The sequence below is a fragment of the Grampus griseus genome (assembly GCF_964374135.1).
Source record: "Grampus griseus genome assembly, chromosome: 10".
Lineage (NCBI taxonomy): Eukaryota > Metazoa > Chordata > Mammalia > Artiodactyla > Delphinidae > Grampus > Grampus griseus.
Genome location: NC_139004.1, coordinates 36,663,303 through 36,690,743, shown reverse-complemented (window position 1 = coordinate 36,690,743; position 27,441 = coordinate 36,663,303). Strand labels below are relative to the sequence as shown.

The following is a 27,441-nucleotide window of genomic DNA, read 5'->3' as shown; positions in this document are numbered from 1 at the left end:
AACAATCAGGGGATGAAGCGGTAATTAGGCCTGATTATCATGCAAGGCAGCCCCGGTTAAACTGGAATGTAGCCGGAGAGACGAAAGACTGGATGGAGAGTTTGCTATGCTGGAGACAGGCTTTGATGTCTGCAGGGAAGGTTGTGTTTCATTCAGCCATCCAACCAACCAAAAAAATGTTGCAGGAGCAACATGAAACCTTCTAAAATGCAGCATACGGCAAGCTGAAGAGGAGAGGGAGTGGCTGGGTGAGAGTTCTCCTTGTGTAGTTTGTGTGTGTGTGTGTACATACATGCCACTTTTCTCAGATTTACCGCTTCAGCCTCTTGGATTTGTCAGAAGACAGGAAAAGAGAGAAGCAGCACACGCTCCGACTATTACCTCACCATCCTTGGCTAAGCAGATTCTTATGACAAGGGAGAATGTATCCAAGCTGAGGATAGCCTTTTTACCTGCTGTGGGGAGAAAGCAAAGGAAATAGAGGTAAATTACTCTATGGGTCCCTGAGAGGCCCAGAACTACGATAACAGATGCAGATGGAGTCATCTGAGGCTGCCAGCTACCACAGCTTTTATACCACTGATGTAGGAAGAAAAAGAAAATGAGCTAAGAAAGTAGGTTAATCTCCCAGAGAAACACAAAAGAGGTAGCAAGTTGCATTTTTACACCTTTCACTCTTTAATTGCTTCAAACCCAGAGCTGTGAAACACAAGGAATTCCTTTTGTGTCCTTACCTTACCTCTCGCAACCTCTTAGGGGTATCCCCTGTTCTAATACATTGTTTTTGTATCCAAGCTAATTGCTCAGCTAGGTGCCCTGCCCAAACCAACCAACAACTTTCATTTTACACAAGGGACTTTCGGTACAGCTTGGTATTGGGAGCCGATCAACTTCTTACTAAATCACTGGCAGGCAAACAGTAGGTTTGTAGTCAGATGTCATCATGTCATCGTTTTACTTATTCACAGGGTGCTCACCATAGGAAGTAGGATGTGCAATCTTGATTTTGTATTAAGACCGTCCATGAAAATGCGAACATCTTACCTGGGATATGAAATGCAATCTCTATTTCATAGAGATTACCAAAATAAGACCCAGTACCATCCAGACACATGGTTCAGTATTTCTTTTCAAAAGGGATAAAGTAAGTTGTTGATCAAGTTATGTTGAAGGAATTAAAAGAGCATTTTATTATATATCCAACACATCACTTCTTGAGTTTATCTCAAGCTTTTCCTCTACATCTGTAATGGATCATCCACAGACTCGGCTATTTTTGCTGTGATTTCTTCTGTTTCTCTAGTTGACTCTTAAGACCTGTATGAAATGATAATGAAATGTATTTACCATAAAGGAAAGAGCCCATGGAATAACTACAGATGCAAACCTTCTCTTGCGTCTATCCCTACTGATATTGCTACTATACTTCAGAAATGGTATGAGTAAAGAATGATGCCTTGATATAATAGGCCGTTCCTTTTTTTCCCCCCAAACAGTTTCACTTGATTTAGGAGAAACTCTACTTAATCCCGTCTATAAAATTTCCTGAAATTACTCTTGCAGTGTACGGTATGAATTTAGGATAAATAAATTGCACAAGATTGAAAATACCCTTTCAGCTATCGTATTTTGTATAATATTTGAAAATGAATTGTGGAGTTTAGTTTTTACCCAGCATAAAAAAAATAAAACGAGGAGAGAGGGAGAGAAAAAAAGAGTCTTAGCAGCTGTGTATTTTTTAAAATAATAAGAAAATTGCATTCCCCAGAATTTCCAGTAAAACCCGTAAGATTGAGGCAGTTCATCCCTAAAGTATGTGTGGGATGCTGGGAGCTCCCTGGCTTTTCCAGGCAACCCCACCCCCCAAAACTCCCCACAAAAAAACAAAAGCAGATGGGCTGCATCTGAACGAATCAAACTCCCCAGGGGCCACAGCTCTCTGCTCTAAATGCTAATAGAGTGAGTAATCAGAAACCTACATTTGGTAAATTATTTATCTTATCTCTGGAACTCAGCAAAGCATCGAAGGCAGCAACTTCTGTAGAAAGATGTTGTTGGTCAAGAACTCCAGCTGGAATTTGTACTTTTACTAGAAAAGGGAAAAGTTCAGAGACCAGAGTGGCTCATGAAGCAATAATTTTTTTTTAAAATGACCGCGGGCAAAGCCAAGGAAAACTGACTTCACAGTTCTGTGGTACAGGTCTGGTTCGTGTTTTGTCTAATGGGTCTTACGTTCCATCTGTATTAGGGTAATGGCAAAGGAAACCAATAGATAATAAAATCCCTGAAGAGTTGGGAATAGGTTCCCGCACTCCCCATCTCCACTGTTCCTTGGCAAAGGGCAGCCAGCCAGAGTAACCGGAAGCAGCCTTTCTGAAACCCTAGCTTTCCGCATCAGAATCACTCGGAGGGCTTGTTAAAACTCAGATTGCTGGGCCTCACCCCCAGAATTTCTGATTGTGTAGGATTGAGGGGGTGGGGCCCGATAATGTGCATTTCTGCATTTTGAACAAGATCCCAGATGCTGCTTGTTGCTGGTTCAGGGACCACACTGTAAGAAACATTGGCCTGGAGGGTGGGGTCTTTTTACAATTTGGTTTGGTTTCTGTAGAATTTAAGCATCCTCCCTTGGGATGAGGTATGGAGATTGAGAGGTTTAAGTGCTATGACTGGGATTTTGAAAATGGAATTAGGACTTCCCTGGTGGCACAGCGATTAAGAATCTGCCTGCCAATGCAAAGGACACGGGTTCAAGCCCTGATCCAGGAAGATCCCACATGCCGCGGAGCAACTAAGCCACAACTACTGAGGCTGTGCTCTAGAGCCCGGGAGCCACAACTACTGAGCCCGCGGGCCACAACTACTGAAGCCCGCGCACCTGGAGCCTGTGCTCTGCAACAAGAGAAGCCACCGCACTGAGAAGCCTGAGCGCCGCAACTAGAGAAAGCCTGCATGCACCAATGCAGCCAAAAGTAAATAAATAAATGTATTTTTTTAAGTGGAATTAGCCCTAGAAATGAATCTCAGCACTTTCACCTATTTTACAAAACATCTTAACTTGATAAATCAGTTCCATCCAAGGTTAACTTTACGCTTAGAGCGCATGCACTTGCTTTGCGTCCCCCACAGTCCCATGTACTTCTGAGTTCAATAGAATTAAGCAAATAAAAAAGTAAAGGTTTCTGGGAATTCCCTGGCAGTCCAGTGGTTAGGACTCCACGTTTGCGCTTTCACTGCCAAAGGTTCAATCCCTGGTCGGGAAGGAACTAAGATTCCGCAAGTCGCGGGTGGCAAGGCCAAAAAAAAAAAGTTAAGGTTTCATTTGAATAAATATGTTTGTATAACTCACATTCATATTTATAAACACATTAAAAAGTTTGTTTCACCTCTATACAACCTCATTAGTTCATCCACATTGTGAATTCAATTCTAACAGAATCGTGAATTATGAGAAACCCAAATGACTCCTTTCCCTTTTTTTAAATTAATTAATTATTTTTTTATTTGTTTATTTTTGGCTGCGTTGGGTCTTCATTGCAGCACACGGGCTTCTCATTGCGGTGGCTTGTTGCGGAGCATGGGCTCTAGGTGCGTGGGCTTCAGTAGCTGTGGCACACAGGGTCTAGCCGCTACGCAGCATGTGGGATCTTCCCGGACCAGGGCTCGAACCTGTGTTCCCTGCATTGGCAGGTGGACTCCTAATCACTGCGCCACCAGGGAAGCCCCAACTCCTTTCCCTTTGCTTCTTTCCTTCAAAGGAGAAATATATTTGGAGCACACATTGTATATATGGATAGCACACACACACAAACACACAAATATAAGACAGGGTATTGAATCTAAGGGGAGATGAGACCGAAAAATACAAACGACCTGAGTTAAAGGAATTCCCCACCAAATGTGGTGGTCAGGCAATGCTTTTACAGAAGGTGGCACTTGAGCTGGATCCATTCAAAATCCTTCCATGGCTTCCTATCACCCTTCTGACAAAATTTATATCCCACAGAATGGCATACACAGCTCTTTATGATCACCGATTGTTACCTGTCCAGTGGGATTTCTCTCCATTCCTTTTTCACCCCAGGGGCCATACTCAGCAACAAGGTAAAATCTGTGATAATGTGAATTTCAGATGCAACTGCAATTGCCGATCAATCCTCTACCAAGAGCACCCTTCCCTTTTCTCATAGAGGGGCAGGCTGCACATCTCTTTCAAGGCGTGTGTTGTGTGGTGGCGGCTGGGAAGTGACTGCCTCATGATCTGTTGAACTTTACTTCACTGAGCAGTCAGTTGTGTACATAACGAGTTTCACTGTCCTTACTGTGTGTGCTTTTTGTGGCAGCACAGATCAAACTGAAAAACAACCAATTTTCTTTAACCTCACAATAATGCAAACTTTCCCTCGATTTTACACTTACAACATTTTTGGACCCTGCTTACTACGATATGATGTGTTTTTCCTGTCCATGCAAATGCGTGCCTCTGAGTGTTGACACATGCTGTTCCTTCTTGCTGAAATTTGAATTTCCGCATCCTGTCCTTTGACTGGTTGATTCCTCTCTTCCTATTTATGTTTCGAGACACTCATCAGTTGCTACCTCCTCTCTAAAGCTTTCCTTGACCGTGAAGGTCAGATTTAGAAGGTATCATGACTTTCTTTGCATACGTTGTCCTGACTGTAATCACTATAGGACAAGTGTTGAACCGTGTGAGGTGCTCATTAAACGCTTGTGAAGAAAGGGGCCAGCAATGTATAAGCAGAGAGAGATGGGAAAATACAAGTCTCACTCCAGGGACAGCAAGTTCTATCCTGCCCTGATCCTTCCCTCTCACTTAAATGGAAAGAAAGACATGCAGTTATGAGCAGAAGACCTCAGAATAGCTAAGCCTTAGTTTCCTCATCTGTAAAACTGGGATAATGTCAGTACCTGCCTCATGGAGTGGTCCCAGGGAAAGTGTTATATAAGGCACTTAGCCCTGTTCTTGGCACATAGAAAGGGCTCCATAAATGTTAGCTATTATTTGCTCTATTAGATTAATTCCATGCTTTTATGGAGGAGTCACATGGCTGACCAAGGTAATGTTTCACAGGCACCTGAGTAAGTAACTGGCATCAAACTTATTACCCAAATTTAGACCTAAGATCTCTGAGAGATAAAGGTGGCACTTTGGAGCTTTTCTGTGTTACTGATGAGTCTAACAGCTGAACAGCTGAGCAGTTCTGAGTGAGATCTCCTGGGTCTGAGTCTACCTCAAAGATGGGGGTGGGGGGAGTGCATGATCTGTCTCCGTATCAAAAGGGCTTCTTGGAGAGAAGTAGCTTTGTCTTGAGTTCTCCAACAGTGCACAGATTTAGATCAAAAGAAGGGAAGTTACAGAGAAACAGAATTTAATTTTAACATTTAAAAGCTTCCAAACAAGTACAGTTGTATTGAACAGGCTGACTCTTGAGGCAGCAAACTGCTTTTTAGTAGCAGTAATCAGGGTCTAGATAATCAAGAATGATGTTCTAGGAACCTCAGCTTTAAGATGCTTTTTTTTTTTTTTTTTTTTTTTTTTTGCGGTACGCGGGTCTCTCACTGTTGTGGCCTCTCCTGCTGCGGAGCACAGGCTCCGGACGCACAGGCTCAGCGGCCATGGCTCACGGGCCCAGCCGCTCTGCAGCTTGTGGGATCTTCCCGGACCGGGGCACGAATCCGTGTCCCCTGCATCGGCAGGCAGACTCTCAACCACTGCGCCACCAGAGAAGCCCAGCTTTAAGATTCTTGATTTTGAAATATGAAAGGCTGTTAAGCTTCTACTGCAGCCATGAACTTGGGCATTCAAAGACTTGGCTTCAGATCCCAGATTTGCCATTTGATTGTGGGATAGCCACTTAACCTATCTTTGCCTCAGTTTCTTTATCTGAAATGGGGATAGCAACCCAATTTTCCTCAACATCAGAGGGTTAAATCTTTCAAAATATATAAATACTTTCGCACAGTTAATATAGTTAACACCTGATAAAAGGCAGCTCTTTTTGTTATCAGGTTCAATGTTTTCTCACGTGTGTGCTCATGTAAATTCTTATCGATGTCTAGGATCTTTTCACCTGTGAAGCTTAACGCTATGTTACCGTCCCTTCTCAGTGTTTCCATGTCGGAGCTCACTCATTTTGGTTAATCTAGGCACCAGTCTCTCAGCCATCCCCAGAGATTAGGTAGAGAAGAGTCTACCTCTAAACCCAGGGAATGTGTACCTTCTGGATAGTTTCCAGAGTAAATGCCCTTTTCCTTTAAGTGACATAAATAGTCCAGTCACTGTTTCCAAGCGCTGTTAAGAAGAGGAACAGACGTGTTTCCTCTAGTGTCCCCTGAGTGCTGATAACTGGATGCCAAGGAGTTGGCCAGATCATGTGGGATAGGCAGCTGTCTACATGGTGTAATTTGAGGGAGTTGAGGAAATCCCCCTGCTTAAAATATCTTCCCCGAATGGCCGGGACACATGCCTGAAATGTATTACTTATTCTTCAGCGTAAGGTGCTGCTGAAATGCAATTGTTATCCAGGAGTGAACTCACATTCAGCCATTATCATTCATTAGCACCTCAGTTTAAATCAATTTATCAGATTAGTTGGTTGAGTAGAGTCCCAAAGATAAGCAGGCACAAGACAAATACGGTTTAAAGAGGGAAACTGATCCCAAAGGGCCAGAAGTATGGGGCACTGGGCCACTCAGGTGAAGATGGTCAGAACAGTTTGGGGGAAGCAGGGATTTTGAATATTACTACAATATTACTACAATATTACTAATATTACCACAATTGTAGACATTTTAAAATAATAACACTTTTCTCCCCTTTGGAGTTATCTTCTTTCTTTTTCTTTTCTTTTTCTTTTTTCTTTTTGGCTGCGTAGGGTCTTTGTTGCTGTGTGCAGGCTTTCTCTCGTCGTGGCCAGCGGGGGCTACACTTTGTTGTGGTGCGTGGGCTTCTCATTTCAGTGGCTTCTTTTGTTGCAGAGCATGGGCTCTAGGCGTGCCAGTAGTTGTGGCTTGTGGGCTCAGTAGTTGTGGTGCACGGGTTTAGTTGCTCCACGGCATGTGGAATCTTCCCAGACCAGGGATCAAACCCGTGTCCCCTGCATTGGCAGGCGGATTCTTAACCACTGCACCACCAGGGAAGTCCTGGGGTTATTTTCTTAGGTTATTTCCCCAAAGTGGAATTCCCAGGTTAAAATTAAAGTTTTGATTCTATGACACCAAAATGCTGTAGAGCCACCAGTTCAGTGTAAATATACTTGGGTCGAAATATCTTTGTAAAATTTGTACAGCTGTCCTTGCAGAAAGCCGTTCTTTCATTTAACTGAAAGTTGTCGAGCTTATAGTAAGTGCCAGGTATCATGTTAAGCTCTGGGGACACAAGACAAAATCAGCAATTCCTACCTTCTTCCAGTCTAATTACTCATCAGTTTGAGACAATTCAACTATTCTTGGGTGTTACATCTTTCTACTGCGTCCCTGACATTCTCATTCTTTTATTCTCCTTGACTCTTCATTTCTCCTGAAAAATACTTAATCTGTCATTTCATAGAGGCTTTTAAAAAGTCACCATAGTACTATGTTTGTTGAACTGATTCAAACATTACAGTAAAATTTTGCTGTAATTCCATCTCCCGGAGAAGACCAGTATGAATAATTCGGTTAGTTATCATTTTTAAGTCACCATGTACTAAGTGCCTACGATATACTTGCCAATTATTGAGTTATGTCTAGGAGGGAGCTATTATTAGCCCCAAATTATAGACAAGGAAACTGAGTCTTTAGAGGTTAAGATTACACAACTTCCAAGTGGCTGAGTCAGGATTCAAACCCAACCACCTCTGTCTGACTCCAAAATCTGTGTTCATATTGAGCATAAAAGAGTAATTTCTTAAACAAACACTTTAATGGTTAACGTCTAAAGATGGTTATAGAGTCATCTAAAAATAAGATTGTCTTGTCATAGGCTTGGATGGGAGTTCTTGGATTTCAAAGCCAGTGTTTTTGTAGAAGTTTTTACAAAGTGTATTCACTTTGCTAGGGTGGTCATAACAAAATATCACAGTCTGGTGGACTAAGCAACGGAAATCAATTTTTTTTTTTTTTTTTGGCCGAGGCTTGTGGTTTGCGGCATCTTAGTTTCCCGACCAGAGATTGAACCCAGGCCCCTGGCAGCGGAAGCGCTGAGTCCTAAACACTGGACCGCCAGGGAATTCCTGGAAGTCAATTTTTCTCACAATTCTGGAGACTAGAAGTCTGAGATCAAGGTGTTGACAGGGTTGGTTTCTTCTGAAGCCTCTCTTCTTGGCTTATAGATAACTGTCTTATTTGTCTTCACATGGTCTTCCCTCCTCCGTGCATCCCTTCTGTGTCCTCATCTTCCCTTAAGTACACCAGTCATATTGGATTACAGCCCACACATTTGACCTGATTTTACCTTCATTACCTCTTTAAAGGTCCTATCTCCAAATACACATTCTGAGGTACAGAGGGGGGTGATTAAGACTTGAACATACAAATTTTGGGACTGGGGAGACACTAATCAGCCCATAACATAAAGTGAATCTAAAGGTGTTCAGTACACAAAGTAAATTGGATAACAGGATACTTTGCCTTACCGTGTTCACTCCTAGAGTTGTTTCAGAAATATTTATTTATTTTCCAGAAATATTTATGAACATCCGCTATGTTCAAGGCTTGGTACTAAGCTAGGAACATAAAAACTATGGAAGACATGGTTCCTGCCTTCAAGGAGCTCGCAATCTCTCTGGAGAGCCATTTAGAGAGACCAAAGGTTCTCAAGCTCAAAAGCACATCAGTGTCATCTGGAGGGCTTGTTAAACCATAAATCACTGAGCCCAACCCCCAGAGTTTCTGATTCAGTGGATCTGGAGTGGGCCTAAGAATTTGCATTTCTAACAAGTTTCCAGGTGGTGCTGGTCTGAAGACCACACACTTTCAGAACTACTGGGCTAGACGTACCAAGATCACATGTGATATGTATCACTGAGGTGGCACAGGTGCTTGGAGAGCACACAGGAGGGGCCATTTTCTGTTTTCATGCTAAAGCAGCTGAGGAGACAACTGGGAAAGTCCCTCTGCACCTGAAAATTCCCCAGAAAAAATTTTAGCATTTAATTGTAAACATATTATGGTAAGAAGCGATGCATTGCTTATACCATTAATTTGCTACTTGGCAAATATTACCTTTCATTACTAATTACATCTATATAAGAAAACAGAAAGAGCCTGGGGTGGTAATCAAGTCTGGATTCTATCCTTGCTCTAAAAAGGCTATGGGAACTTTGGCAAGTCACTTCCTACCTCTGAGATTTGGTTTTGGTCATCTATAAAACTAAAAAGATTAGATGAGAAGATCTTTATGTTTCCTTCCAGCTCAATCTTCATGATTCTATATATCTTGCCTTATCAGGACAGAAAGACTCATAAGCAGGAACTAGAACTGTGGCACAGTACCTTGGACATAGTAGCTGTTCAGCAAATGTTTATTGATTAACTGACTGAATTAGTCAATACCACTGCAAAACACAAAAGATTCTTGTCTCACAGCCATAGATTATAGCTTCCCCTCACCCTAAGGCTAACACTTAATCCCACATGCTTAGCTGCCAGAAGATCTCATTTTCAGCAGCCATTCCTCTTTGTCACCACTCACTCACACCGTTAACTTTTAACATTGTTCCAGTCCCCATTCATTTCTCTTGGGCACAATATTGAAGGAAATTATCCATTGACTCTATTGTCTTTCCATTCATTACCTTGCTTCCTGATTTTATTTAACCTGGCTCGTGGCCCTCTGTGCTCTGAGTGTGACCTTTAACACACAAAGAGCTACCCCATACATTGTCTGTTTTAATCAGCATATATCCATGTACTAGGGCTTGTGCCTCTCTCCCCTGTGGACCTTGGGCAAGTTTTTTTACCTTCCTGGGTATAATAATAATCAAGAGGATTAAAGAAAAAATATATGTACATGTGCCATATGAATATCATATATATTAATATGTATGTGCAGTATATATGGCACATAAAGCGATTAATTAGACTAGTGCTTAGCACACAGTAAATGCTCAATTAATATTAGATATTATCCCTATAAATTAGACTGTACCTAATTCTCTAAGCTTTTGGCTTAGGAACCTGACAATCTTAATTTATTAAAGCGCTTTTCTGAGAAAGGCAAAAATTTGCTCTGAACTCTTTATTTTTGAAAGCGCAACAACCACTTGTCTTTTCATTATGATATATATATAATAAGAATAGCAGGGGCAAAGACTGAGTCAGGGAAATTCACAGAATCTTAAATGTGTTCTCTTCTGGGTTTAATTCAATTCAGTTTTTTAAAAAATTGTCTGGGACTTCCCTGGTGGCACAGTGGTTAAGAATCCGCCTGCCAATGCAGGGGACACATGTTCAATCCCTGGTCCAGGAAGATCCCACATTCTGCAGAGCAACTAAGCCCGCAAGCCACAACAACTGAGTCCGTGTGCCACAACTACTGAGCCCACGTGCCACAACTACTGAGCCCATGAGCCACAACTACTGAACCCACGAGCCACAACTACTGAAGCCTGCACGCCTAGAGCCTGTGCTACACAACAAGAGAAGCCACCGCAATGAGAAGCCCGTGCACCGCAACGAAAAGTAGCCCCCACTCACCACAACTAGAGAAAGCCCCATATGTAGCAACAAAGACCCAACACAGTAAAAAATAAATAAATAAATAAACAAATTATGTGGTTTTAAAAAGTTTACAATATAGTCTCTACGCTTGAAGAGCTTATGGTCTCATTGGAGAAACATGGATCCTTTCATGGTGGACACTCAGTTAATGCTTGCTGCTCTTAAAGATGATGCTATGAAGACAGTGAACAGATAACAGAAGAATATGATTGTGTCAGATTACTAGTACAATAATTGCTGTGAGTTTAAAAGCTATTGGCTGACGCATAGCACGGGGAGATCAGCTTGGTGCTTTGTGACCGCCTGGAGGGGTGGGATAGGGAGGGTGGGAGGGAGGGAGAAAAAAATAAATAAATAAAAAATAAAAGCTATTGGCTGAAATGATCAGAGAAAGCTGCAAGAAGTCCAAATGGCCTTGTGTTGGTCTGTAAAGATAGACTGAACTCAGGGATATATATGTAATTTGGGCTAAAGTATGGAATCTGTGTTGTCTTTACAGCCCTGCACAAGATGACTGGCTCTTTGCCAACATACCTCCCATTCATAAGAGTGACTTCAGAGGTAATTCTGATGACTGCCAATGATAAGTTTGTTTCTCATCTAGTGAGTGGGTGTCTCTCTAATAATGCAACATTACTGAACACAGAAACAAGCTTAATCTATCCAGGGAAAAGTAGCACTATTTCTATAAAGAGGATAGAACAGTTCATTAGTTCTCCAGAGTGAGCAAGATCATACTTAGGTATTCAAAGAAAGGTTGACAAAATTATACATTGAGGGCTTCCCTGGTGGTGCAGTGGTTGAGCATCTGCCTGCCGATGCAGGGGACACGGGTTCGTGCCCCGGTCCGGGAAGATCCCACATGCCGTGGAGTGGCTGGGCCCCTGGGCCATGGCTGCTGAGCCTGCGCGTCCGGAGCGGGAGAGGCCACAACAGTGAGAGGCCCGCATACCGCAAAAAAATAAATAAATAAATAAAATTATACATGGAAGGCCATAAAAAATGGTTCCATATCTGTAGTACAGTTGTTCTAGTTCTAGCTGTGGTGAGCTGTCCATGTTTGTTTTAGCAGCACCCAACCTAAAAAAAGAGCTGAAACAGAATTGGAAAAGAGGAAGTATATGTTGAAAATGTAAGTTTCTCTAAATTATTGAGTGGATTTCATCCAATCATGTTAATGAATGTCTTCTTTGTCATTTGAATCTTGAGCACCCTGTGTGTTAACTACAGTGTAAGCTACTATTCCCAAACCGTAAGTTTCAAGAGATGATTTGAATAGAGAATCTTCCTAGTTTCTTCTTCAATAAAGACTGAAATAAAATCTATCATCTTTTTCATCTCTTTCACATTTTGCCTCATGACATCAGGAGGTCCTACTGATTTTTCTCTCTGGCTTTCTGCTTTCAATTTATTTAAAGAAACTATTATTCATTCATTTTCCATGCATTGGGGAATACAAAGAACATCACACAAAGCATCTTTTGCAAAACTCCTGAGGTTGCTCCCCGCATTCTGTCTGTCCTTACCACCTATTCATATCTTACTCATCCTTTAAGATCCACAGTAAGTTCTACATCCTCCATGGAGCCTTCCCTGACTTCTTCAGCCTCCTCTGAATGCTGCTCTTGTGGATGATACCCTCAGTTAGAACTTAATCATAGCTTACCTTGTTAAATCCCTTAAACTCATCTTGTGTTCCTTGGGAAAGCAGACTGGCATGGTGGGGAGGAGATGTCTGCGCCACTCAGCTATGTTACTTTGGGCAAATTACTTCTCTCTGTTTCTGTTTACTTATCTGTAAACCAGTGAAGATAGTAAAACTGCCCATGTCACAGGATTCATATGAGGATCCATGTAAAGTGCTTAGAAAAATGGCCAGTACATCTCTGATGCTTAATTTTGGCTGCTATCACAGTGTCACTTTTGCTGCTTTCACTTGACCCACTGTCGACACTTAGCCTTAACATTCAATGAAAGGATGGTTTCTGCCCTCAGTACGTTTATGATCTAGTTATAGAGACTAAACAAATACAGGAAAGTAAAGCTGTATACTATTAAAAGACAAATGAGATATACAATAAACAAATGTTTTCATTACCATCTTTTTAGTGTCTAGCAAGATATTCCATGAAATCTTTTTGAGCAAATTTTTTTTTTTCCTTTTCTTTAGGTGCGCTTTGTGACTTTTCCAAGTCTTGCATCAACAATTTTATTCTACTTTTTAGAAGATGGCAGACAGTCCCCTCATCAGCTTTCAAACATATGAATTCTCTCTTTCTGTCTCTTTCTCTGTCTCTGTCTCTGTCATGCACATATACAGCCCCTATTCTTTATCAGTTAAGCATGCAGGGTTTTTGTGCATGTGCCTGTCTTTTTGATCTACGGCATACATTTTCCTCGTCTTCTAATAAGGTATTTTATAGCAGTCTCCAGGCTTCCTGTAGCCTTTATACGTTCTAAGCTACTCCATTTTTTTTTAAATCTATCCAGTAATACTCAGGAACTATAAAATCTTTGGGTACAGTGCTTTTGATAAATATTGATTATTTTTACTGAAATTGTCAGTACTAAATGTGTAAAAATCCAAAAATAAATCTAGGTTATTTTTATTCTTTAAAAAAAAAAAGGGACTTCCCTGGTGGTGCAGTGGCTAAGAATCTGCCTGCCAATGCAGGGGACTGGGTTTGATCCCTGGTCCAGGAAGATCCCACATGCCATGGAGCAACTAAGCCCACGAGCCACAACTACTGAGCCCAGGCGCCGCAACTACTGAAGCCCACATGCCTAGAGCCCGTGCTCCGCAACAAGAGAAGCCACCGCAATCCTGTGCACCACAACGAAGAGTAGCCCCCTCTCGCCGCAACTAGAGAGAAAGCTCACGTGCAGCAACGAAGACCCAACGCAGCCAAAAAACACCAAATGAATTGGTAATGAATTTAAATATACTTTACTGAATAATAAAAACCCTTTCTCCAACCTTGCTGAGAAAATTGGAAGCTGACTAAAGGAGATTTATAAACTTGAAGCAAATGTCACATCTTATCAAGGACAAGAACCAGTTCAAACTTGACTACATAGATTTCCTGACTATTCTGAAGCTGGGACATTCTGGATTTCTTAGCTGTCCACCACTACCACAATTATTACAACTTAAAAAGGAAGCTTTAGTCTTTTCATTTTTATTTATTTATTTATCTTAAAATTTATTTTATTGAAGTGTAGTTGATTTACAGTGTTGTGTTAATTTCTGCTGTACAGCAAAGTAATTCAGTTATACATATATATATACATTCTTTTTCATATTCTTTTCCATTATGGTTTACCACAGGATATTGAATATAGTTCCCTGTGCTATACAGTAGGACCTTGTTGTTTATCCATTCTATACATAATAGTTTGCATATGTTAATCCCAAACTCCCATTCCATCCCTCCCCCACCCCCCTCCCCCTTAGCAACCACAAGTCTGTTCTCTAGTCTGTGAGTCTGTTTCTGTTTCGTAGATAAGTTCATTTGTGTCATATTTTAGATTCCACATGTAAGTGATATCATATGGTATTTGTCTTTCTCTTTCTGACTTACTTCACTTAGTATGATAATCTCTAGGTCCATCCATGTTGCTGCAAATGGCATTATTTCATTCTCTTTTATGGCTCAGTCATATATATATATATATATATATATATGGCACATCTTTATCCATTCATCTGTCGATGGCCATATTTAGGTTATTTCCATGTCTTCGCTATTGTAAATAGTGCTGCTATGAATATAGGGGTGCATGTATCTTTTTGAATTATAGTTTTGTACCTATATATGCCCAGGAGTGGGATTGCTGGATCATATGGCAACTCTATTTTTAGCTTTTTGAGGAACATCCATACTGTTCTCCATAGTGGCTGCACCAATTTACATTCCCACCAACAGTGTAGGAGGGTTCCCTTTTCTCCACACCCTCTCTAGCATTTTTTATTTGCAGACTTTTTAATGATGGCCATTCTGACCAGTGTGAGGTGGTACCTCATTGCAATTTTGACTTGCATTTCTCTAATAATTAGAGATGATGAGCATCATTTCATGTGCCTATTGGCCATCGAGGCTTCAGTCTTTTTTTTGTTTGTTTTTGGCCATGCGGCTTGCAGGATCTTAGTTCCCTGATGAGCAATCGAACCTGGGTCCCTGGCAGTGGAAGCGCAGTGTTCTAACCACTAGACCACCAGGGAATTCCCAGAGGCTTCAGTCTTTTTAAATTTAGACTGTTTCATGTCAGTTTGTAGCGGATTTTCACATATATTCCACACATACGAAATACATGTGAAATTGAAATTTTTCTAAATAATTCTATAAATGTTGAGGTAATTGGACATATTTTAAGATACAAAAAGAAGTGTACTGCAGTTGACCTTCTCCAAATTTTCCTCTTTCTATTTATTTCATCAAACAAGTAGAGAGTAAAATAAAAAATAATGGTAAATTTTTCAAAATTAAACATAAAATTTTAAAATGCAGTAATTCTTATTTTAGGAGAGAAATGAGATGCAGACCCAAATTATTTCTATCCAATTAATTGCAAATAGCTTATAGAGTAAGAGCCATACAGACCTAGTTATATAAGTGCATCAACTAGACTCAGAGGTACTTTAAAAGACAGCGAACAGGCATCCCCCTTTCAAACCTCTTCTAAACTGTAATTACAGAAACTGCTGAAGTCATTCCTTTGACAATGACTTGATTAAATCCATATCAGGTAGAATATGGAAACCACCTAAGGATTAATTTGGCTATTGTTCAAATTAACATGAACAAATTCTCCCCTTTCCAGAGAACTGTTAGCATAATTATGGCCTTTATATTTCCAAAAGCACTTGTCATTTAATTATTAGTGTGATTTTTCTGATTCTTTGTTAGAATCTTTGAGACAGCACCAGTTGTGCTTGTTTTTATTATTACAACTATAGTTTAATGAATCAAAACATCAAGTTCCCTACCTTCAAAGAGTAACTTTTAACTCAAAACATACTTGAATGTTTAATAATTATCTTTAAAAGCAGTTTTAAGTAAATAAAAGCTCTTTGCCAAGCAAGGTCCATGTTTTGTAACTTCCAGCTGTGAAGAACCCACCATATTAAATGTTAATCACTTCAGCTAAAACTAATTAAGTATTTAGCCCTACAAAGATCTAGAGAAAGTGAAAAGGATTGAACTTGATTTAATGTAGACAACTTTTTTTTTTTTTTTTTTTTTGGCTGCGTTGGGTCTTCGTTGCTGCATGCGGGCTTTCTCTAGTTGCAGTGAGCAGGGGCTACTCTTCGTTGCGGTACGTGGGCTTCTCATTGATTGGGGTGGCTTCTCTTGTTGCGGAGCACGGGCTCAGGCGCGTGGATTTCAGTAGCTGCACCACGCGAGCTCAGAAGTTGTGGATCGAGGGCTCTAGAGCACAGGCTCAATAGTTGTGGTGCATGAGCTTAGTTGCTCCGCAGCATGTGGGAACTTCCAGAGCTAGGGATCGAACGCGCGTGTCCCCTGCATTGGCAGGTGGATTCTTAACCACTGTGCCACCAGGGAAGTCCCTATAGAACTATTTTGAATCACATTCTCTCCCAAGATGATTAAAATCAAACTAGCTAGCATTTTATCTTTGAAACCTCCAAGGTGCAAGACCATTCCAAAATTCTTCCTTTTCATCATGATTGTCATAATCACAATCAGCATCATTGCCGTCATAGCTAATATTTATTAGTTTACTCTGTTAGTCTACATGCTTTATGTGCAGAATTTTTTTTTAATATAAATTTATTTATTTATTTTTGGCTGCGTTGGGTGTTCGTTGCTGTGCGCGCAGGCTTTCTCTACTTGCGGCGAGCGGCGGCTGCTCTTCGTTGCAGTGTGCGGGCTTCTCATTGAGGTGGCTTCTCTTGTTGTGGAGCATGGGCTCTAGGCGTGGGGTTCAGTAGTTGTGGCACACGGGCTTAGTTGCTCCGCGAAATGTGGGATCTTCCTGGACCAGGGCTTGAACTCGTGTCCCCTGCACTGGCAGGCGGATTCTCAACCACTGCGCCACCAGGGAAGCCCTATGTGCAGAATTTTATTTGCACCTTACAACAGCCCTATGATGTAGGCGCTATTATTATCTCCATTCAAAGTCTAAAGCTTAGAAAGGTTAAGTAACTTGACGAATGTCACATAACTAGTAGGTGCCAGATCCCAGGTCTGAAAGCAGGCTAACTCAGGTTAAATGTTGTTCTTAACCTTTATTTTATTTTGCCTAAGCCCACTTAATTCACTTAAATTTGGTATAAATTGACTTTAATCATGACCTTTTCATTGAGACCCATTTTGATCTTCCCCTTCATTAACAAATGTTGGATAAAGTATTCATTCAAGGAATGGGAAGACAAGATATAAATAACTGAAAAGTTAATAGTTTTTTTTAAAAACCAAAAAAAAGAAACACATGATTGTCAGATAAGTGGAATAGACAGTGAAAGAATGCTTGGTGTTTCTTTAGCAATCTGGGGTGGAACTACAATTGTGTCCTGAAGTCTGGAAAGACTAAATAAAAGTGAAGAGGAGACGATATTCTCAGAACAGGTTGACTGCCTCTACAAAGGCAGAAAGTGTGGAAAGTGCTAGGTGAGTGGGAACAAGTGAGAACAGTCCAGTAGGGCTTATGAAAGGAAAGGAGTGGTAGACGGGACAGAGGTGGGGGTCACGTACATTGATACTTGATGTCTTACTCAGTGCTAAGGACAGTTTTAGACCCCAATAAGAGGAAAACTTTGAATACTCAGGAGTTGAATTTGGGTCATTTCATCTCTTCCTCTCTTAGCTGTCGTATGACCCTGTATCATCCTATTTATGTTTCATTTTCCTATCTGTAAAAGAAGGAATAATTTTTGTTCCCTTGGGTTTTCTCCTAGTCATCAAAAATGAATGAATTAGGCCACAGTACACAAACAAAAAGAAAATATGTAATATTTCATGAGATAAATTAAGTTGTGAAATATCTGGGCATTTTTATATAACAAGTGCTGTAGAAAACTTTTAATGAAACATTTAAATTCATTAATGACTGCAGCTATTCAGATCCTTGGATCTCCTCATTTTTCCTTTAAGTGGCAGGAACTTGAAAAAAATTAAAATAGGATGTAGTTAGCTTTCAATTACTTAGGCCCTGACAATTCAATTTATGGATTACATAGAATTTTAATTTACTCATTTCACACGTCGTTATCAACTCTACAAGAAGTTTAAAAGGACAAAGGATGAAAGTCGAATTGGTCAGTTTCCATGTTATTTCCAAGCGGGGTAGGGGGGCGGATTTCCTTTGAGTCAAGACTCGGGGGCAGCCAATAATTGCTAGTATTGCCTGACTGGTAATAACAGGCTGATGAAAAGGTGAATACAACGTGAAAACTCTGATTAAATCAAGCGCGCCCTCCCACCCTCGCTTTAGATGAGGAATTTTCTTCTCTCTCCCGCCCTCACAGAAGGGGCTGAGACAGCATCTGGCATCACAATACTAACATTTGCTTCGTGATTTCCTCTTTACAGGGCACTCTGACACACATCACTTCTTAGGCATCAGGATTCACTGGAACCTTTCAGCATTTTAAAAATAAAAATCTGCTAGGGAATCTGGGGGCTGATCTTTTCACCGGCTGTGACAACCGCGATCTGGACCCCTCCCCCGAGTGAGCGGAGCTCTCCCCGTTTTATTCCAGGCCTGTGACACCTCCACTCCCTCCGTGAAGCCGCCGTGACTCATATCTTGCAGATCTTTCGCCCCCTACGCGCTCCCAACACACAACCCCCGGGAGATCCAACCCGAGCCCACAGCGCGTGGTCAACCCGCCCAAGCCGACTTGGAGGTCTTGCGTCTGAGTCACACATAAAGACCACCCTCGTCGGCATCCCCACACACACACAGTCCCTCACACCCCGGCGCGCCGGCCGCCAGGCCTGAGACACCAACGCCCGTCGTCTCTGCGCAACTTGTTATGCTCCAGCTCGAGCCCTTGACCCAAAAACCCCGAGAAATGGAGAGCTACAGAGCCGGCCTCGGGCGGCCTTTGATGGCTTTGTTATTGTTTGGGTTTGAATCGATACGCCCCTCCCCATCCTTCCTCCCTAGCGGCTCGACACCCAGCTCCCGCCTACCCGCACGCCCCGCGCCCCTCCCCCTCCATTTTGGCGCCTTTTCCTTCCCGCCACGTCGTGGCGGCGTAGAGACCATTCTGACCGCAAGAGCTGGGCGGGGGCGTGGGCGTCGCGCGCCGTGTTATGCAGATCAATCGGCTTCTGGTTGGCTGGAGATGCGGCGGCGGGGGCGGGGCCGGGGCGCGGCGACTGAGCGCGAGGGGCGGGGGTGGAGGGGAGTCGCCCTGTCCCGCCGCTTCCCCACCCCCTCTCCTCCCTCCTCCGGTCCAGCAGCCCAGCTCCCCGCCTAGGCCTCCCGGAGAGGCCCCGCCCCATCCCCGCCCGCCCGCGCGCCCCCCACCCGCCGGCGCGCTCCGCCCCTTTACTCCTGGCGGCAGGGCGAGCCGGGTGTCTGCTGCAGCGGCCGCGGTGGCGGAGGAGGCCCGAGAGGACTTGGCGGCAGCGGCGGTGGCGGCGGCGGCGGGACCGGCAGCAGCAGCAGCAGCAGCAGCTACAAGCTCCCTGTGCCGCGGCGCTGCGGCACAAGCCCCACGAGCCGCCCACCCCTCCGCCCTCAGTGCTGCCTGACCCCGCCGGCGTGTCCGTCAGCCGCCAGCCCCCGGCAGCGCCCCCAGTCGTCCTCCGACTCGCCCTCGGCCTTCCGCGTCAGCCGCAGCCGCAACGCCACCCGCAGCCTCAGCCCCAGCCGTAGGCACAGCCACCGGCACAACCCCAGCTCCTGCTGCAGCTCCTCCAGACACCGTCCCTACGCCGACATCCTGGAGGTTGGGATGCTCTTGTCCAAAATCAACTCTCTTGCCCACCTGCGCGCCGCGCCCTGCAACGACCTGCACGCCACCAAGCTGGCGCCCGGTGAGCGCCCCCCCCCCCAACCCGAGGATGGAGTGGCGGCTGGACCTCCAGGGTAGGAGCTGGGGGCTCGCGGGCCGGCACTGAGTCCCCTGTGACTCCCTCTTTCCTAGGCAAGGAGAAGGAGCCCCTGGAGTCACAGTACCAGGTGGGCCCGCTCCTGGGCAGCGGCGGCTTCGGCTCGGTCTACTCAGGCATCCGTGTCGCCGACAACTTGCCGGTGAGTGGGCGGCCCGCCGCCCGGACGGGGGGCGCACGGGTGTGTTTGGCCCGGGCGAGGGAACCTAACGCTCTCTGGGGGGCTTTCCAGGTGGCCATCAAGCACGTGGAGAAGGACCGCATTTCAGACTGGGGAGAGCTGGTGAGTACCCTGGAGGGGGCGACCCCCAGGATGGGTGGGGTGAGGGGCACCCTCCGACTCCCGCCCTAACGCAGCCCCCTCACCCCTCTGCAGCCTAATGGCACCCGAGTGCCCATGGAAGTGGTTCTGCTGAAGAAGGTGAGCTCGGGCTTCTCCGGCGTCATTAGGCTCCTGGACTGGTTCGAGAGGCCCGACAGTTTCGTCCTGATCCTGGAGAGGCCCGAGCCGGTGCAAGACCTCTTCGACTTTATCACGGAAAGGGGGGCCCTGCAGGAGGAGCTGGCCCGCAGCTTCTTCTGGCAGGTGCTGGAGGCCGTGCGGCACTGCCACAACTGCGGGGTGCTTCACCGCGACATCAAGGACGAGAACATCCTTATCGACCTCAGTCGCGGCGAGCTCAAGCTCATCGACTTCGGGTCGGGGGCGCTGCTCAAGGACACCGTCTACACGGACTTCGATGGTGAGCCAGGCCTGGGGGCGGAGTTGCCCGGGAGGGAACTGCCCAGGTGACTCGGCCTGGCCTGGAGGCCTGGGTAGGCTTTCCTCTCCGGCCCTTTGTAAAGGTCATCGGGCCGCCTGGCTCTATGCTAGCAGGGGTGGGGCGAAGGAGAGCTTCCCAGCGTAGGAAAGCCGGGGATTTCAAGCCAGCTGAACCTGTAATGTTTCTGGCATGATTTTATTTTTTAAGTGGAATTCAGTGGGTTCCAAGCTTTCCCGATGAATAAGAGGTTGCGGGCAACCGGCCGTAGCCCAGATTTCTGAAGTCTGACCCAGTTTCCCCGCCAGTAAAAGGATGGGAGGGGGGAAGGGGGAGGAGAGAGCGGGAGAGATGAAAATTGACGCCGGTTTTGTCATTTTTGTTTTGTTTTTATAAGGGAGTTAGTTTTCGGTAAGGTAGTTTTTAGAGCTGCAGGTTTTCTTCTCCCCTTTGATTTAGGGACGAATAAGGAATAGAAACAGTAGTTTCGCTAAATAATTCATTGTTGTTGTTGGGTTTTTTTTTTTTTTTGGTGTTGTGGGGTGAGGGAGTCGGGAATGAATGTTGTGAAATAAGATCTCTTGCTGGTTTGAAAATTAGTTGGGTGTCTCCGCAGAGAGGATGAAAACCTATCCTAGGGAGGGGCTTGGAGAGGGTTCTTTCAGAAAAGAAGGGAGAGCTTGAGATCAAAGCACGGGAGGGTGGGTCATCATCTGAGCGGCTTAACCTAACAAACGACAGCCTTTCAAAACTTGTGACTGGGGCTTGTGGTTTGTGTTTATTTGCCCTTGGAGGACGCTGGGTTGGGCTGCATTTTTTTGTATTTAACAGTTAATGGCTGGCCGGGTCCTCCCATGTTTTTTCCTTCCAGTCTTTGCTGCCCCCTGGTGAGCACCAGCGGGATGGCCCCACTTTTTTTTTTTTTTTTTTTACAACTCAAAGTTTGTAAACAGGAATCACGTGGTCTGAAGCCAGCCCTGCCTCTCTACCTTTCCAGTGTGGGGAGGAAGGGGTGTGGGTGTCTACCCATACATCCAGAGGGTGGGGAGGAAGGCCTTTCAAAGGGCACCCTGACTTAGGATACTGTACAAGTGTCCTTGCCTGGGTCATATCTGAAATGAGACTCTCACCCAGCTCCTGGGCAAGGACATTTAATGCAGTTTAAGGATAGTCTGTGGGATACCTCCCTTGATTTTGCAGATGTTCATCCCCTCCTCCCATTGAGGGTGGTCCTACCACATACAGGCCTCAGGCTTTGGGTCTGCGGCCAGCCCTGTTTGTTTCTTGGAGCTGTTCATGGTCTGAGCTGGTAGAGAAGTGGGTAATGCTTTGGGTTGGAGAGCTGCCATAAGCTTCTCATCCACTCCTTTTAGTCCTGGCGGGGGGAATGGAGTTCACCCAGCTGCTGAGAGAAGTAGGGTGGTGCTTTTTTTTTTTTTTAAGAGTTACTCAGCATACCTCTCAGTTGCTTTGTGTTTTATCTTTGCTAAAAGTATGTTTTCCTTCCTATTCCCCTGGCTTGCAGGGACCCGAGTGTATAGTCCTCCAGAGTGGATCCGCTACCATCGCTACCATGGCAGGTCGGCAGCCGTCTGGTCTCTGGGGATCCTGCTGTACGATATGGTCTGTGGAGATATTCCCTTTGAGCACGATGAGGAGATCATCAGGGGCCAAGTTTTCTTCAGGCAGAGGGTCTCTTCAGGTAACTTCTGCGAAGCCCTTTATTGAGGAGAGGCAGGAATCACGAGGCTGTCAGTCCTCAGGGATGGTCTTTGAGTTTGGAGAGCTTCAGTCTCCAGGAGATACCATGGCCCTCGCCTTAGAATTCTAGGCAGATGATTCACACTTGAGAGCTGGTCTGCAGGAATCAAATGGTTTGCATTTGAGGGTGCCTTGGTGGGGGGTCAGAGGAAGAGCGTGTGTGAGAATATTAAGAAAAGACCATTTAGTTTCACTGAAAGGTTTTTTTTTTAAGTACCAAAGGATCCTGATCCCTCAACTCCTGGCTGTTTTGCCAGGGAGTGAAAAATTGAGGGCTCTTTGAGCCTTCTCCCTTAAGGCAGGTAGGCTCTCTTAAATACTGTGGTTCCAGTGACCTCATCGTGGGTGGTGTTCATATTTGTAAGTCGGTAGGTGAATTGAATCACCTCATCGTACTTAGTGATGTCTCATCAAAATCTTTTGTCATCGTCTTTCCTATTTCTGTTGAGTGGGCGTCGTGGGAAAGGCCCTAGCTATTGAAGTTTGAAAACTACAGGTTTAAGAGAGGAGCTGTTTTTTAGCTGAAAGCATACTGGAGCATCTAGGTGTTAGTTAATACCTTCTCATTGAAGAATAGGCATTCTAGAAAGGGCAGGCTCTCTGTTGGATCCCTGACTTGTGGGCCCCTGGGAAGCAAAGTGGGAAGACCTTTGAACTGCAAAAACAAGTTGAGTCATTCATAACCTCTATCTTGCTTTCTCTAGAGTGTCAACATCTCATTAGATGGTGCTTGGCCCTGAGACCATCAGATCGGCCATCCTTTGAAGAAATCCAGAACCATCCATGGATGCAAGATGTCCTCCTGCCCCAGGAAACTGCTGAGATCCATCTCCACAGCCTGTTGCCAGGGCCCAGCAAATAGCTTCTCGGGCAGGTTCTCCCCTCTCTGTCAGATGCTCAAGGGAGGGGAAGTGTCTGTTTCCAGCTTCCCAAGTACCAGTGACACTTCTCTCCGAGCAGGACAGTGCTTGATACAGGAACAACATTTACAACTCATTCCAGACCCCAGGCCCTGGAGGCTGCCTCCCAAAGGGAGGAAGAGACTCCACTCCAGCCGTCCTAGGCTTCAACTCCTCCCATAGAAGCTCTCCTTCTCATCGGTGTCCAGCATTGCTGGACTTTGCAAAATCCCAGGGGTGGCGGGTGGGGTGGGAGTGGATCAGAATCCAGCCATGGAACTGTTCCCTTCATCAAGAGTTCTGCTGAATGCCGTGATGGGTCGGGTAGGGGGAAATCGGGTTGGGGTGGGATAGGACTAGCACCATTTTAAGTCCCTGTCACCTCTTCCGACTCTTCTGAGTGCCTTCTGTGGGGACTCCGGCTGTGCTGGGAGAAATACTTGAACTTGCCTCTTTTACCTGCTGCTTCTCCAAAAATCTGCCTGGGTTTGGTTCCCTCTCTTTCTCCCCCACCCCTTCCCCCCATCCTTCATATGAAAGGTGCCATGGAAGAGGCTACAGGGCCAAATGCTGAGCCACCTGCCCTTTTTCCACCTCCTTTAGTAAAACTCCCAAGTGAACTGGTCTTCCTTTTTGGTTTTTACTTAACTGTTTCTAAGCCAAGACCTCACACACACACACACACACAAAAATGCACAAACAATGCAAATCAACAGAAAAACTGTAAATGTGTGTACAGTTGGCATGGTAGTGTACAAAAGGGTTGTAGTTGATCTAATTCTTTTTTAATTTTGCCTTTAAATTATTTTACCTGTTTTTTTTTTTGTTTTGTTTTGGGTTTTTTTTTTCTTGGAAAGACGCGCATTCTAACCTGGAGGTCAATGTTATTTATTTATTTATTTATTTGGTTCCCTTCCTGCTCCAAGCTTCCACAGCTGCCGCCATAGTTTTCTTTTCTCCTTTCCTCCTCTGACTTGGGGACCTTTTGGGGAAGGCTGCAACGCTTGCTCTGTTTGTTCATAGGGTGACGGGACTCAGGCGGGACAGCTGCTGCAGCTCCCTGACTGCTGCGGGCCCCCTCGCCTGCTTACCCGAGTGGGCATGGGGTCTGTGGGTGATGGGGGAGGGGCATTGCTGACTTGTGTATATAGCATAGATTTATGAAAAGCAGTTCTGGATGGTGTGCCTTCCGGATCCTCTCTGGGGCTGTGTTTTGAGCAGCATGTAGCCTGCTGGTTTTATCTGAGTGAAATACTGTACAGGGGAATAAAAGAGATCTTATTTTTTTTTTTTATACTTGGCGTTTTTTGAATAAAATACCTTTTGTCTTAATTTGTGGCTTAAGTGTTGTCCATGCAGAGGCATGCTAATGCGCGTTAATTGAACGCTTGGTAAATGCCAAAATCTATCCTGGGAGGAAAAAGGGAATTTTCAGCCTGAATCTGGTTTCCTTCAGTAGGACGTCTGGGATAGTCACCTTTCTGAAATGAATGTATGGCCAAAGGGTAGATGAACCAATCTTGTGTGGACAAGATTTGGCTGGAGGGGCCCAATGCAATCCCAACCTCTATTCCCAATGCAAATTCTAGTAGAGCTGGGCTAATACGGCATACGTGGCTATTTCCCAGTGCTAGTCAGATTCATGAAATGGCCACTGGTGACTAATAGCTGTGGAACAATAGAGCATTTCCATCATTGCAGAAAGTTCCACTGGACAAGGCTGACCTAGAAGATACCAAAATTTTGTTAAACTACCAGTTGAGGATTTTTTCAATTGTCTCTCCCACTAGTAAAACATTTTGAGCACGTACCCTTAATAAGTGTTTACTGGGAAACTATATACCTGTGTAAATTTCCCTTCATCTTTAGTGTGGAGTTTAGTCATTGATAACAGACGTGTGGAAATGCATTCGTTGTTTTGACTTATGCAGTTTTCCTCTCCAATGTGCCCGACAAAAAGCTTATACTGGGAGTAGGTGAAATGTTAGCCCGGCCATTTTCTTACTGCTTGTGCTGGGATAATTAGCATTTTTAGTCCGTGGTTTCTTTGCAGGGATCTGTTTAAGCCTCTTGTTCATTTTGTGAGAGTTCAGTTTAAACTAGATGGTAGAACCCATGAATCCACTTAGTGCACGTGGCCTGACTACGTCCTGAAAGAACAGTGGAGTGAGTACCACTGTCAATGCATGTCAAGTATTCGTAAATATTCGTTTCTGGTTTCTTTAGAAGCATCAATAGCAGCCTACAACATTCTTCCTTCCTCATCATCTTGCTCCCTCCCCTCAGTGCATGCACACACCCTTTGGACACTGGCCCAGATGCTGTCTTGTCAGGTTGTTTGAGGGTCCAGGCCACAATACCGCTCACTCATTGTCACTCCTCACTCCTTAAGCTTGGACTAGATCCCAAACCCTAGCTCGGCTCCCATGTGGCGGTAGGAGAGGAAGGAAGAATTTCTCGGTTCTGGGGGGCTGATTTTCTCAGTTCCCCTTTTCTCTATCCTCCTTGCTCTTCCCAATCTCTTGGAGTATGAGGATTGCATGCCTCATCCTTTACAGTAAAGTTGACAGTTGGCTTAAAAGTTGCTCTAAATGTGTTGAAATCTATCAAAACCCCACTCTTCTTTCCCTTGAAGTGAGTTTCTGGCAGTTTCCCCATCCTCTGTTGAGACTGCTAGGGATGATAGAAGATGGTGTCTCTTTGAAGAAGAGTGCAAGATAGTAAGTGCCAAGATACTGGGTGCCAGATATTAGGGGTTGTATAGGAGGGGTGAAAGGTCACAGTCTCTTCTATTGGGCAGTTTAAAATCTAGTGTGGAAAGGGGGTCAGATAACAAACATGACTGTGTGGCCACAGGAATATAGAGGGGAGCAATGGTTAAGAGCGTGACTTGGGAATCAGCCTTGGATTTTACCACCATTACTTAACTGGATCCCTTGGGCCTTATAACACCCTCTGAGACGAATCTCTAAATAGAGATATTCATTGAGTGGATTATTAAGAAAATCCAGTTAAATAATGGCTGTACATACATGCAAACAAATATTACCTCCTGCTTAGGGATGCTTCTATATGTAGTAAAAGTACTAAGAAAGAAGTACACGGCAATAAATTCCCAGAGTCAGGATGGTGACTGTTTCCTCTGGGGAAGAGGAAGGGAGGTTGTGATTTAGGGAGGGGTATCTGCATAGGGGCCTTCAACTGTTTGGGCAATGCTTTATTTCATAAACCAGATGGTGAGGACTAAGGTTTTTGCATTATACTTTTTTTTTATTTTGGTCCACGCCTCGCTGCATGTGGGATCTTAGTTCCCCCACCAGGGATCGAACTCGTGCCCCCTGCAGTGGAAGCGTGGAGTCTTAACCACTGGACAGCCAGGGGAGTGTCTGCATTATACTTTATAGCTTTTGGTTTGTCTTAAATATTTCATGATAAAATTTTAAAAGTAATGAATAAATGTGTGCTTATCACAAAGGAGGCAGCAGATGGAGTTATGACTGCCCTTGGCTGAGGTGATCTGGGAAGGCTTCAAAGAGGAGGCAGCATTTCAACTGGACTTTGAAGAGGGAACGTCAGTTTGTTCACCTGTGAAGTGAGGCACAGAACATACAGGTAAAGCAAAGAAATCCAGAGGGGCTAATGTTTTTCCCCCCATTAGACCAGGGAGGGGCAAACCACAATCTGCTGACCGAGTCTGGCACACTACCTGGTTTTGCACGGCCTGTAAGCTAAGACTTGGTTTAACATTTTAAATGGTTGAAAACAGACTGAGTGAGGAATAATATTTCATAAGAGGTAAAGATTATGTGAAATTTAATTGTCAGCATTAATAAATAAAGCGCATCTGTTTACGAATTGTTTATGACTGCTTTCGTACTGCAATGGCAGAGTTGAGTAGTTGTGACAAAGACCTTATGGCCAGCAAAGCCAAAAATATTTACTATCTGGCCCTTTACAGAAAAAAGTTTGCAAATTCCTGCACTAGAGCATGGTCTCATTGATTCATCTGCATCTTTTATAACACTTGGCGATAATAGCTAACACTCATTCAGTACCTACCATGTGCCCAGCACTGTTCTGCATGCTTTGCATGTCTTAGTCTTACAACAACTCTCCATGAGGGAGATGCTATTATTTATCCCCATTTTGCAGGTGGGGAAAACTGAGGTGCAGAGCAGTAAGTACTGTGTCAAAAGTCACATACCTAAGAAG

General features: G+C 44.3%; 1 protein-coding gene and 1 pseudogene across 2 annotated transcripts in view; both read left to right on the top strand.

Annotated features, from left to right (window-relative positions):
- The window catches only part of LOC309828231 (lupus La protein homolog), an 86,197-nt pseudogene extending 66,625 nt beyond the window's left edge, over positions 1 to 19,572 (top strand). Inside the window, exon 3 of the transcript in view lies at positions 19,439 to 19,572. The product of the transcript in view is annotated as a lupus La protein homolog (transcript). The remainder of the gene's footprint in view (positions 1 to 19,438) is intronic.
- Positions 19,573 to 19,631: 59 nt separating this feature from the next.
- PIM1 (Pim-1 proto-oncogene, serine/threonine kinase) lies at positions 19,632 to 24,561 on the top strand. Its single transcript, XM_082664333.1, has 6 exons — positions 19,632 to 19,733; positions 19,844 to 19,950; positions 20,041 to 20,091; positions 20,185 to 20,551; positions 22,095 to 22,271; positions 23,035 to 24,561. Exons 1-6 carry the CDS (start codon positions 19,652 to 19,654, stop codon positions 23,190 to 23,192), a joined length of 942 nt encoding a protein of 313 aa, XP_082520459.1. The 5' UTR covers positions 19,632 to 19,651; the 3' UTR covers positions 23,193 to 24,561.
- The last annotated feature ends 2,880 nt before the right edge of the window (positions 24,562 to 27,441 follow it).